Source organism: Grampus griseus (genome assembly GCF_964374135.1).
Source record: "Grampus griseus genome assembly, chromosome: 7".
NCBI lineage: Eukaryota > Metazoa > Chordata > Mammalia > Artiodactyla > Delphinidae > Grampus > Grampus griseus.
The window spans coordinates 34,261,976-34,274,189 of NC_139001.1; the positions used below are offsets into that span (position 1 = coordinate 34,261,976).

The 12,214-nt window shown below is 39.5% G+C and overlaps 1 protein-coding gene across 1 annotated transcript; it reads right to left on the bottom strand.

Moving 5' to 3' along the window:
• Positions 1–9,699: 9,699 nt before the first annotated feature.
• On the bottom strand, positions 9,700–10,390 carry LOC309824786 (peptidyl-prolyl cis-trans isomerase FKBP1A-like; the record flags this gene model as incomplete). The annotated part of the gene is given in 2 exon segments (XM_082657957.1): positions 9,700–10,168; positions 10,171–10,390. Coding segments are annotated over 2 exon segments (321 nt in total). The 3' UTR covers positions 9,700–10,067.
• Between the last annotated feature and the right edge of the window lie 1,824 nt (positions 10,391–12,214).

Here is a 12,214-nt window from a genome sequence, read left to right on the forward strand (position 1 = left end):
CACTCACTGCTTTAACAAAGTAACCCCAAAATAGCCATAGCTTAACACAATGGAAGTTTATTTTGTCATCACCTAGCTGATCAATACAGGTGTTTCTGGCAGGCAGCTTCCCTCCATGCAGTGATTTCAGGGACTGAGACTCCTTTCATGTTTTGGCCTCACCATTCCAAGGGTACTTGTTATCCTCAGCATTCAGTCAGCAGAAGGGGAAAGAGTGTGAAGAAACATATCTGCTTCTTAACATCCTTGCCCTAAAAATGACACACCTCATTTCCACTCACATTTCATTGGTGAAAACTAGACATATGGCCACTGAGAAAGCAAGGTGTGTGTGTGGGGGGGTGTGTGTGTGTCTGGAAAACCATAGTCCCTGGCCTGGCAGCCACTTCCCAAGGACAATCCTGTAAGATAGAAAGGCGGCAGATTGTAGTGGAAAGCTAGCCATCTCTATCAGTGTTTAAATATTTGCTGAATGAATGGATAAAATTTCTAGGTCTGCTGTATTCTTTGCAAATGTAATGCCATGTAAATCTCAGGATGTGGAGGAGCTCAGATGCAGTCCATGCAACCACTGGTGGTTCTGTTGACTTCATAAGTTCTCGGGCAAAATGTAGTAACAAGTCCTGGAGTACCCTCCTGCCTGAGACAACTAAAAAACCAGATGGACAAAATGTAAAAAACAATAATTTTCAGACATTGGACATCAAGCAGTGCAGGACAGTGATCCTCCAGAGAGGTAAGTCCTATGATTACCCTAGCATGCTGCCTAGAAAGAGTTTCCAGGTCATGACACAGGGAGAGGGAACTCAAGCAGAGCCTGGCAGTCTCTTTAAATTGAGGAGACAGAGTCCAGGGAGCCACAGTGGCTAAAGTTCACAGGGTGAAGTTTCAGAGGTCAGAGACCTGCACAGAGAGACTGCTCTAGGGAATTTCTGAGAGTCTCCCTCAAGTTTTCAGCTGAATACTAATCAGTGCATACAAGGAAGGAAACCATACAAGCCTGGAGAAGAACTACCTGAAAGGAGCAAAGGAAACAATTCTCGAAGCTCATGCAAGGACAAGAATAGTTCAAGTTCATACCAGACAGAATGGAAAATCTTATAATTCATGGTTCTGAGTAGTAGAGGAAAAATAGCCCTAGACTAAAGGCAACTCTAATCCTACATAACAAAGTTGAAGAGCAAGCCTCAAAAAGATTTAACTGTTTATAAATAATTTAACTGCATTTCTAGAACAAATCTCAAAAATATTTACAGGAATACAAAAATATCCAGCCCCAACAAGGTAAAGTTCCCAATGTCTGGCATTTAATCAGAAAATTACAAAAATGCAAGGAACCAGGAAAATACAATCTATAATGAAGACAACAATCAATTACTAGAATTAGACTCAGAAATACCACAGATCATAGAAGTAGTAGACAGGGATACTAAAACAGATACTATTCCATATGTTCAAGAAGACAGAGGAAAAATTGAGCATGTTAAGTCAATATATGAAAGATTAAAAGACCCACATTAAAGTCCTAGATGCAAACTACAATGTCTGAGGTGAAAAATATATTGCATGAAGTTAGCAGCAGATGACATACTCAAGAAGAAAAGATTAGTGAATCTGAAGGCATAACAATAGAAACTATCTAAAATGAAACACACAGATAAAAAAAAAAAACAGTGTCAGGGAAGCTGTAGTATAACTTTAAGCAACCTAACATACATGTAACTGGAGTCTCTGAAAAAAGGGTGTGGGAGACAGAAAAAAATACTTGAAGAAAAAATGACTGAAAACTTCAAATTAGATAAAAACTATAATCCATAGATCAAAGAAACTCAATGAAACCCAAGTACAAGAAAGATGGATAAAATAATACCAAATAACACGATAAATTGCTTTAAACCATTGATATGAAATGACTGACCGATCAATCTGTCCCATAACTTTCCATTTGGACTGGAACTGACCGAACTACAGACACAGTATTGCTGGAACTTTGCCAGAATATGAAGTTTAGTGTCTGCTCCATTCCAGACTCTTTAAATGAATCAGATCAGTCCTAAAATGTGAGATCCAGCCTCAGGCAATATCAGCTGTCACCAGCTTTCATTCAGATGGCCTGTCATTTACTGTCCAGAATTGTCCCATTTATATTCTTTCCCTGCCTGGCTTGACAATCCCCTTGAATTTTAATTTATGCACACATTCTTTGTAATTGCACAATCCATTTGGACAGGATTTTCTGCCTCTTGCTTTCAGCACGCTTTTCAGACCTGACTTGGTAAATGCCCTCTACCCCAGTCCTCAGGAGCTATACTAGATAGGCCACCCGCCATTCCCACCAGTTTTCCTGTGAAAAATTTCCAGGAAATTTTAAGGGAATGGGTCTTAAAAGTTCTCATCACAAGGAAAAAAAAGTGTAACTATGTGAGATGATGGATGTTAACTAACCTTATTCTGGTAATCATTTTGTAATATATACATATACCAAATCATTACGTTGTACACCTAAAACAAATGCAATGTTATATGTCAATTATATCTCAATAAAACTATTTACAGAATTAATTTAAACTTTCTAACCATCTGACCAAACTCTAAGCAGGCAATGTTGGGATCCACCTGGGTGCTGTGAAAGTTTCATCAAGTTGAAAGTTGAGAATTTCAGTAGCATTTGCCATATAAATTTGGAACCTGAATTGAAATATATCCTCACATCAAATATGCCTTATGAGAAATAACTATTATTGCTGCCTCAGTCACAATTGAGCAATAACTGCTAATGCTATTGGCACAAATACTAACTCTACAGCAGGGCACTTTTGTATAAATAAAGTTGAAGAAAGTATTTTTGGACATCTTTTATATTGCTGAAAAAATTAATTTTTGGAAGTGCTGACTTCTATAGTTGTCATTAAAAAATTAGCCTTCTACACACATGGATTTCTAATCATATTGCTCTTCGTTAAAAACACGTGGACATCCTTCTGCTGTATAAACAATGCTTACATGTCTATGTAGTCATATGTGGCTTATGTGCTCAACCCTAAAATAAACCAGAATGGGTGGTGCAGCTCTAGTGGTCCCAAAGGAGGATAAAACCAAAGAAGTTCTGGAACACAACTTTATTTTTATTTTGGTGAACATCTGGACCATCTGGACCTACAATGGGATGACAGGGGAGTAGTGAGAAGAAAAAGATGAAAATACCTAGTCTTAGTCTCAAGGAGTTAATCTAGAGGCAAGATAAGAGTCATGCAAAGTAGAATGAGGTAAATTGTAAATTGAGTATAAGCATTGTGCTGAGGGCTTGAAGAAATGGGACTTATTACATTTGTGGCAGGAATTAGTTTCCAGTAAGTAAGACAGGGAGTGAAAAGGAATGTGGGACATCAGAGAAAACAGCCTGGGGCTTCAAACAGTTGTTAGATGTTGAGCTTTGGAATGCTTGTGGCATTGCAGCTAAATCTTTGTGGTTCACGGCTTAGCAAACAGATGTCTCAGTGTCTCCTGTGGCCTATGGTGACCATAGGACCTTGAGCACAGACAAGAATGCTTCCTATTAATCTACATGACCAGGTCAGCCCCACTCTATGACTGACATACTCAGGCCACTGGTCACGTAGCCCAGACTGCCACGTAAACCCACTACATATCTGCAAATGTGGGCCACTTTGTTATTTTAGCTTTTGTAACTCTTTGGAATTATACATTTTATTATGGTCTTTATTATTACTTAGCAAGAATAATCAATTGACTTTGAAGGATAATGGAAAGAAGGAAGAAATGATGTAATATATGAAGCAAGCATGGTAAATGTTTAAGTAGATTAAAAAAGAGAGAGGAGATGAATGCATAAATTGGGTGAAATTCTCTAGTTTGATCAAGATGAAGATTTCTGACATATTATGAAACTTTCAAAATCTGATGGTTAAAAGCTTTTGATAAAATTCAACCCCAATTTATGATAAAAACTCTCCAGAAATTAGGCATAGAGGCAACCTACCTCAACATAATAAAGGTCATATATGACAAACCCACAGCAAACATCATTCTCAATGGTGAAAAATTGAAAGTATTTCCTCTAAGATCAGGAACAAGACAAGGATGTCCACTCTCGCCACTATTATTCAACATAGTTTTGGAAGTCCTAGCCACAGCAATGAGAGAAGGAAAAGAAATAAAAGGAATAAAAATTGGAAAAGAAGAAGTAAAATTGTCACTGTTGGGACTTCCCTGGTGGCACAGTGGTTAAGAATCTGCCTGCCAATGCAGGAGACATGGGTTTGATCCCTGGTCTGGGAAGATCCCACATGCTGTGGAGCAACTAAACCTGTGCTCCACAACTACTGAGCCTGAGCTCTAGAGCCCGTGAGCCACAATTACTGAGCCTGCATGCCACAACTACTGAAGCCCATGTGCCTAGAGCCCATGCTCCTCAACAGGAGAAGCCACGACAATGAGAAGCCTGTGCACCACAATGAAGAGTAGCCCCCACTCGCTACAACTAGAGCAAGCCCGCATGCAGCAATGAAGACCCAACACAGCCAAAAAAACACAAAAAACAAAAAACAAAACTTACTTTCCTAATCTTTAAAAAAACCCCAAATTGTCACTGTTTGCAGGTGACATGATACCATACATAGAAAATCCTAAAAATGCCACCAGAAAACTACTAGAGCTAATCAATGAGTTTGGTAAAATTGCAGGATACAAAATTAATGTGCAGAAATCTTTTGCATTCCTATACACTAACAATGAAATATCAGAAAGAGAAATTAAGGAAACAATCCCATTTACCATCGCAACAACAAAAAAATAATATACCTAGGAATAAACCTACCTAAGGAGGCAAAAGACCTGTACTCAGAAAACTATAAAAAACTGATGAAAGAATCAAAGATGACACAAACAGATGCACAGATATACCATGTTCTTGGATTGGAAGAATCAGTATTGTGAAAATGACTTTACTACCCAAAGCAATCTACAGATTCAATGGAATCCCTATCAAATTGCCAGTGGCATTTTTCACAGAATTAGAACACAAAATTTTACAATTTATATGGAAACACAAAAGACCCCAAATAGATAAAACAATCTTGAGAAAGAAAAACAGAGCTGGAGGAATCAGGCTCCCTGACTTCAGACTATACTACAAATCTACAGTAATCAAGTCAGTATGGTACTGGCACAAAAACAGACATATAGATCAATGGAACAGGATAGAAAGCCCAGAGATAAACCCATGCACCTATGGTCACCTAATCTATGACAAAGGAGGCAAGGATATACAATGGAGAAAAGACAGTCTCTTCAATAAGTGGTGCTGGGAAAACTGGACAGCTATATATAAAAGAAGGAAATTAGAACACTCCCTAACACCATACACAAAAATAAACTCAAAATGGATTCAAGACCTAAATGTAAGACCAGACACTATAAAACTCTTAGAGGAAAACATAGGAAGAACACTCTTTGACATAAATCACAGCAAGATCTTTTTTGATCCATCTCCTAGAGTAATGAAAGTAAAAACAAAAATAAACAAATAGGACCTAATGAAACTTAAAAGCTTTTGCACAGCAAAGAAAACTGTAAATAAGACAAAAAGACAACTCTCAGAATGGGAGAAAATATTTGCAAATGAAGAAACTGACAAGGGATTAATCTCCAAAATACACAAACAGCTCATGCAGCTCAATATCAAAAAATAAATAAATAACCCAATCAAAAAATGGGCAGAAGACCTAAATAGACATTTCTCCAAAGAAGACGTACAGATGGCCAAGAAGCACAAGAAAAGCTGCTCAATATCACTAATTATTAGAGAAATGCAAATCAAAACTACAATGAGGTATCACCTCACACCAGTTAGAATGGGCATCATCAGAAAATCTACAAACAACAAATGCTGGAGAGGGTGTGAAGAAAAGGGAACCCTCTTGCACTGTTGGTGGGAATGTAAATTGATACAGCCACTATGGAGAACAGTATGGAGGTTCCTTAAAACCTAAAAATAGAACTACCATATGACCTAGCAATCCCACTACTGGGCATATGCCCTGAGAAAACCACAATTCAAAAAGAGTCATGTACCACAATGCTTATTGCTGCTCTATTTACAATAGCTAGAACATGGAAGCAGCCTAAGTGTCCATCGACAGATGAATGGATAAAGAAGATGTGGCACATATATACAAAGGAATATTACTCAGCCATAAAAAGGAATGAAATCAGGCCATTTGTAGTGAGGTGGATGGACCTAGAGTCTGTCATACAGAGTGAAGTAAGTCAGAAAGAGAAAAACAAATATATATTGACGCATATATGTGGAATCTAGGAAAATTGGTACAGATGAACCTATTTGCAGGGCAGGAATAGAGACGCAGATGTAGAGAATGGATGTGTGGACACAGAGTGGGGGGGGGGAAGGGGAATTGGGATGAATTGGGAGATTGGGACTGACATATATACACTACCATGTATAAAACAGATGGCTTGTGGGAACCTGCTGTATAGCCCAGGGAGCTCAGCTTGGTGCTCTGTGGTGACCTAGGTGGGTGGCAGGGAGGTCCAAGAAGGAGGGGATATATGCATACATATAACTGATTCACTTTGTTGTACAGGAGAAACTAACACAACATTATAAAGCAACCATACCACAATTTTTAAAAATCTGATGGTTATGTTTTTATTTCCTCAGTTACTCTTTTATTTCCTTTTTAAAGGATTGATTTTAGGTGGTTAGGCAAAAGAGGAATTTACAGTCCTCATAAGAACTGATTTAAAAAATTTTAAGTAAGTAAAATTACTTTAAACATGTTCAATTCTGTTCGGCAAATATTTATTGAGGTTTCCTTTTCACAAAGCACTGTGAAAGGAAAGTAGTTTAATTGTGTATAACTAGTTTAAATGAGAATTATACTCATTATAAGAATTGTGATAAAGTCTTTGTTAAAAAACAGAAGTAATGAATAGATGTTCTTTCAGAGAAGTCATACAGATGGCCCACAGGTTCATGAAAAGATACTCAACATCACTAATCATCAGGGGAACGAAAATCAGACAATGAGATATCACCTCACACTTGTTAGAATGGCTATTATCAAAAACAAACAAACAAAAAAACAAGAAATAACAAGTGTTGCCAAGGATGGAGAGAAAATGGAACCCTCTTACACATATGGTAGGAATGTAAATTGGTGCAGCCACTATGGAAAACAGTGTGGAGGTTCCTCAGAAATTTTTAAATAGAAATACTCTATTATCTAGCAATTCTACTTCTGGGTATTTATCCGAAGAAAACAAAAACATTAACTTGAAAAGATACCTGCACCCCCATGTTCATTGCAGCATTATTTGCAAAAGCCAAGATACAGAAATAATATGTGTCCATTGACAGATGAATAAATAAAGAAAATGTGGTATGTATATGTACAATGGAACATTATTCAGTCACAAAAAAAGAATGAAATCTTGCCATTTGTGAAATAGAAATGGATCTTGAGGGTTTTATGCTAAGTGAAATAAGTCAGACAGAGAAAGACAAATACCATGTGATCTCACTTACATGTGCAATCCAAAAAGGAAAAAAAAAGAAAAACAAACCAGCCAAGCTCATAGATACAGAGAAGAGATTGGTGGTTGCCAGAGGCAAAGGGTGGGGGGATGGGGGAAAATGGGTGAAGGGGGTCAAAGGTACAAACTTCCAGTTATCAAATAAATAAGTCATGGGGATGTGGTGTACAGCATGGTGACTAGAGTTAGTAATACTGTATTGTATATCTGAAAGCTGCTAAGAGAGTAAATTTTTAAATATTTATTTATTTATTTAATTTATTTAGTTGCACTGGGTCTTAGTTGCAGCAGGCAGGCTCCTTAGTTGCAGTACGCCAGCCCCTTAATTGTGGCATGTGAATTTTTAGTTGCGGCATGCATGTGGGATCTAGTTGCCTGACCAGGGATCAAACCCACGCTCCTGCATTGGGAGTGCAGAGTCTTAACCACTGCACCACCAGGGAAGTCCACAAGAGAGTAAATCTTAAACGTTCTCATCATAAGAAAAAAAATTCTATGTCTATGTATGATGATGGATATGAACTAGACATTGTGGTGATCACTTCACAATATATACAAATATCAAATCATTGTGTTGTACACCTGAAACTAATGTAATGTTGTATGTTAACTATGCCTCCATTTTAAAAACCAGAATTAAGTCCAAATTAAACATTTGTTGAACATTTATCATGTGTAAGGCACTGTGTAGGAGACAAAAGAATAAACAAGGTAAGATTTTCAAGCATTTAAAACATGCTAGAGAATAAAGCAAGTATAAAAATAACTGAGTTACAAGGTAAGGCAAGATATATTTTACTAGGAGGGTACAAAGTTCTGAGCAGTTTATGGGAGGGAAAGGTCATTATCAAGAATCAAGACTCACTGACAAACTGCAATATCAGATTTATAGTCTTAGGAAAAAAAAAAACTTTGGTTGGCAAAATATACTGCATGTGGACAAAATGTCTCTCGTGCCTGCCAGGTAGAGAATAGACCCACTATTAGTAATGATAATCCTTCACCTGTATGTAAGTACCAAGAGGAGAGAAATTTGTCTGTGTTGTTCATTGATGTATACTTTGTGCCATAAAGATCCCTGGTACCTAGGAGGTGCTCGCTAAATATTTAAGTTAATGAATAAAATTCGAAGAAAAGGAGCTGAGATGTCTTTTTTCTAGTTGTAACTCCCTGAAGCTTCTTGACTTGGACTTTGGAGGAAGGTTGGGCAGGCATGCCTTATTTGCATGCAGGGGTTGTGTTCCTTGTAATCTTGAGAAAACAAAACAAAAAATGACCAATGTATTGAATGAGAAATATTTATTGCATGCAACAGCCATAGGGTAATTGGTTGGTTGCATTTAGCAGAAATTAGTCTTTTTTTTTTTTTGAGAAAAGCCAGCATAAAGCACTTTTATTGCAATAATAAAACTTGAAACTCATATGTAGTGCAGGGGGTGGGGTAGGGGTGGGCGAGTAGGCAGTAATTTCTCCCACCAAATCACTACACAGGACAGCAGAGGGTGAGAGGGAGGAAGGAGAAGCCAGGAAACTCTGAGATCAGCAGGGGGAGCTGAGCGTCAAAAAACAGGAGATGCTGAAGCTGTGATGACCAGCATCATTTTCTTAAGACGACACTCAAGGATTTGTCATGATGGCTGGGCTTTCATGGGTGTTAAGTGTCTACAAACAGCACCTTCAATTTAACTTTCGGTTAAAGTTCTTAAAATTTAGGAAGTGGAGCCTGGATAGCTATGAGATTACAAAAGTCCTAAATATCCATTAGAAAAACCACAGGATGGAAAAAAAAAAAAAAGCCAGGCCATGAAGAAGGCTTCAGAGGTCCCTGCTGGCCCGGTGACACACACCTGTAGTGTCCAACATCTCAGTGAAAATGATCTGCTTTCAAAAGGCAGAGGGTTAAGGGGAGGGTGGGGGTGGGACAGTGGAGGCAAAGGCTCTCCCCTTCCCACTTCAGTTTTGGGTAGGGCTTTTAATTCAACCCGAGGACATCTCTCAACTTGGAGAATAATTCGGCCCTCAAAAGCACCTTAAATCTGCTATGGCTTTGCAGCGCAGCAGCAAGAATGTTTAATATATAATAGATAAAACTTTCATCCAAAAATAAGATAAAATAAAGATTCTTGCACTCCCCCCAACACCAATTCCTATTCTAAAGTTAACCCATTATTTGTGCTGTTAATACTTGACTAGTACTTAACTGGAAACCTAGATCCAAAGGACTGAAACTCAATCTTCACCCCAAAACGAAAACAAACTAAAATGGGTAACTTGAGGTTTATGGCATATAGTTCAGGTCAACACACACACGAGGAGAAAGGGGAAGAGCAAAGCCGGTGACAGAACACATTCAGTCAGGGAAGATGTTTTTACGAAGAGTGTAGTGGAACATCGGGAAAAGCTCCCTACGGACTCGCTGTGCGCACCTGGAGGCGCCAGATCCTTCCATGGCACATCCAAGAATGAGGAGATCAGGGAGGAGACCATTCCTGTCATTCCAGTTTTAGAAGCTCCACATCAAAGACGAGAGTGGCATTTGGTGGGATGATGCCTGGGTGCCCAGTGGCGCCATAGGCATAGTCTGGGGAGATAGCTTGGCTCTCTGACCCACGCTCATCTGGGCAACCCCTTCTTCCCAGCCTCGGATCACCTCCTGCTTACCCAGCACAAACTTAAAGGGCTTGTTTCTGTCCCGGGAGGAATCGAATTTCTTTCCATCTTCAAGCATCCCGGTGTATTGTACCACGCAGGTCTGGCCGCGCTTCGGGAAGGTGCGCCCGTCTCCGGGGGAGATGGTCTCCACCTGCACTCCCATGGCGGTGGCGGCGGCGGCGGCGGTGGATGCGGGGCTGGTGGGAGGGCGGGCGGCGCGACGGCCGGCGCGACAGGCGGCGTGGACAGAGAGCGAATCTGGCGGCGGTTCCGCGGCTGTGCCTCGTCCCTCCGCGGAACGGCTGCCAGAAATTAGTCTTGACCTCTGATGGTTAGTATTTTTATTACCAACTCATCAGTAAGTAGGGGAAGGTTACATAGCATGTGTCAGAAAGCTTAGGCTTAGCTCAGTTCTAACATCCTCGCCAAGGGATTGGGGAAATGCCTCCCAGTCCTGGAAAATGTGCCCAGGTTACCATCACAGGCCTTTTGTAAGTGATCTGTTTTCTTGTAGGCAATTGGAACCAATGAAGCCTCTTAGACATTGGAAAATATGTGACCCTCTCCAATCCTTCATTCCCACTAACCCTTTATTGATTCATAGATAAGGTGTTAATCTGTGACTAATCGTCTCTATTACCTCACTTGTATATTTAGATCTCTAATTTTGTTTTCTTAATATAAACTTTTTTTAATACATTTATTTATTTTATTCATTTATTTTTGACTGCGTTGGGTCTTCGTTGCTTTCTCTAGTTGCAGCGAGTGGGGCCTACTCTTTGTTGTGATGCGCGGGCTTCTCATTGCAGTGGCTTCTCTTGTTGCAGAGCTCAGGCTCTAGGCACATGGGCTTCAGTAGTTATGGCGCGCAGGCTCAGTAGCTGTAGCCCATGGGCTCTAGAGCACAGACTCAGTAGCTGTGGCGCACGGGCTTAGTTTCTCCCTGGCACGTGCGATCTTCCCGGACCAGGGCTGGAACCCATGTCCCCTGAATTGGCAGGCGGATTCTTAACCACTGTGCCACCAGGGAAGCCCTAGATCTTTAATTTTGAATTCATTGATTCAACAGACACTGCCTAAACACCTATCACAAAGGTACAGTCCCTATCTTCAAGAAGGCCATGATTTAATGAGGGAGTCAGACACTGAGTGAATAATTAAGACACATTATGATTAGTGCTATAATAGAAATATGTTTAGGGTTTAAGGCTGTAAAAATTTCTTTCATTTACTTATAAATGTAGAAATTGATTTATCAGAACTATAATTGCTGATAAACCCAGGCCAAATATAAGGGAGCATTTATAAGCCATGAATGAAGGAATTAATACCTTGAGTTTAATCTCTGTATTTTTTTTTAATATTTATTTATTTATTTGTTATATTTATTTTGGCTGTGCCAGGTCTTACTTGCAGCACGCGGGATCTTCGTTGCGGCATGTTTAGTTGTGGCATGCGAGATCTTTAGTTGCGGCATGCATGTGGGATCTAGTTCCCCGACCAGGGATTGAACCCGGGCCCCCTGCATTGGGAGTGCAGAGTCTTACCCACTGGACCACCAGGGAAGTCTCCCTGTATTGTTAAATACATGAATTGTGACATGTTTCCTTGTTGGAACTTATACAGCATCTACAGATACGGTTTAAATTTTTAATTATGTTTCACTAGAAATCCTGGTCTAAATATAAGATCTAATTTTAAACTTTTCTATCTGCATTAAACCCTCATGTTACTATCACATGGGATTCCCAGGTCCAGGTGATACCACTGCCTGTGAACCTGATTCTTCCTCAGTAAGATGATTCCATCTGTGCTGATACAGGGACTCTTTATTTTTAGGACAGCTATTGCCATGGTTACTGTGAACCAAAGTTGGCCTTCAGTACTATGTCCCTGAGCAGTATTTCCCAGGAAATTTTGTAGCAATAGAGAATAAATGAAATAAAATATATCATACATATAACACAAGAAGAGCTATAATCACAAA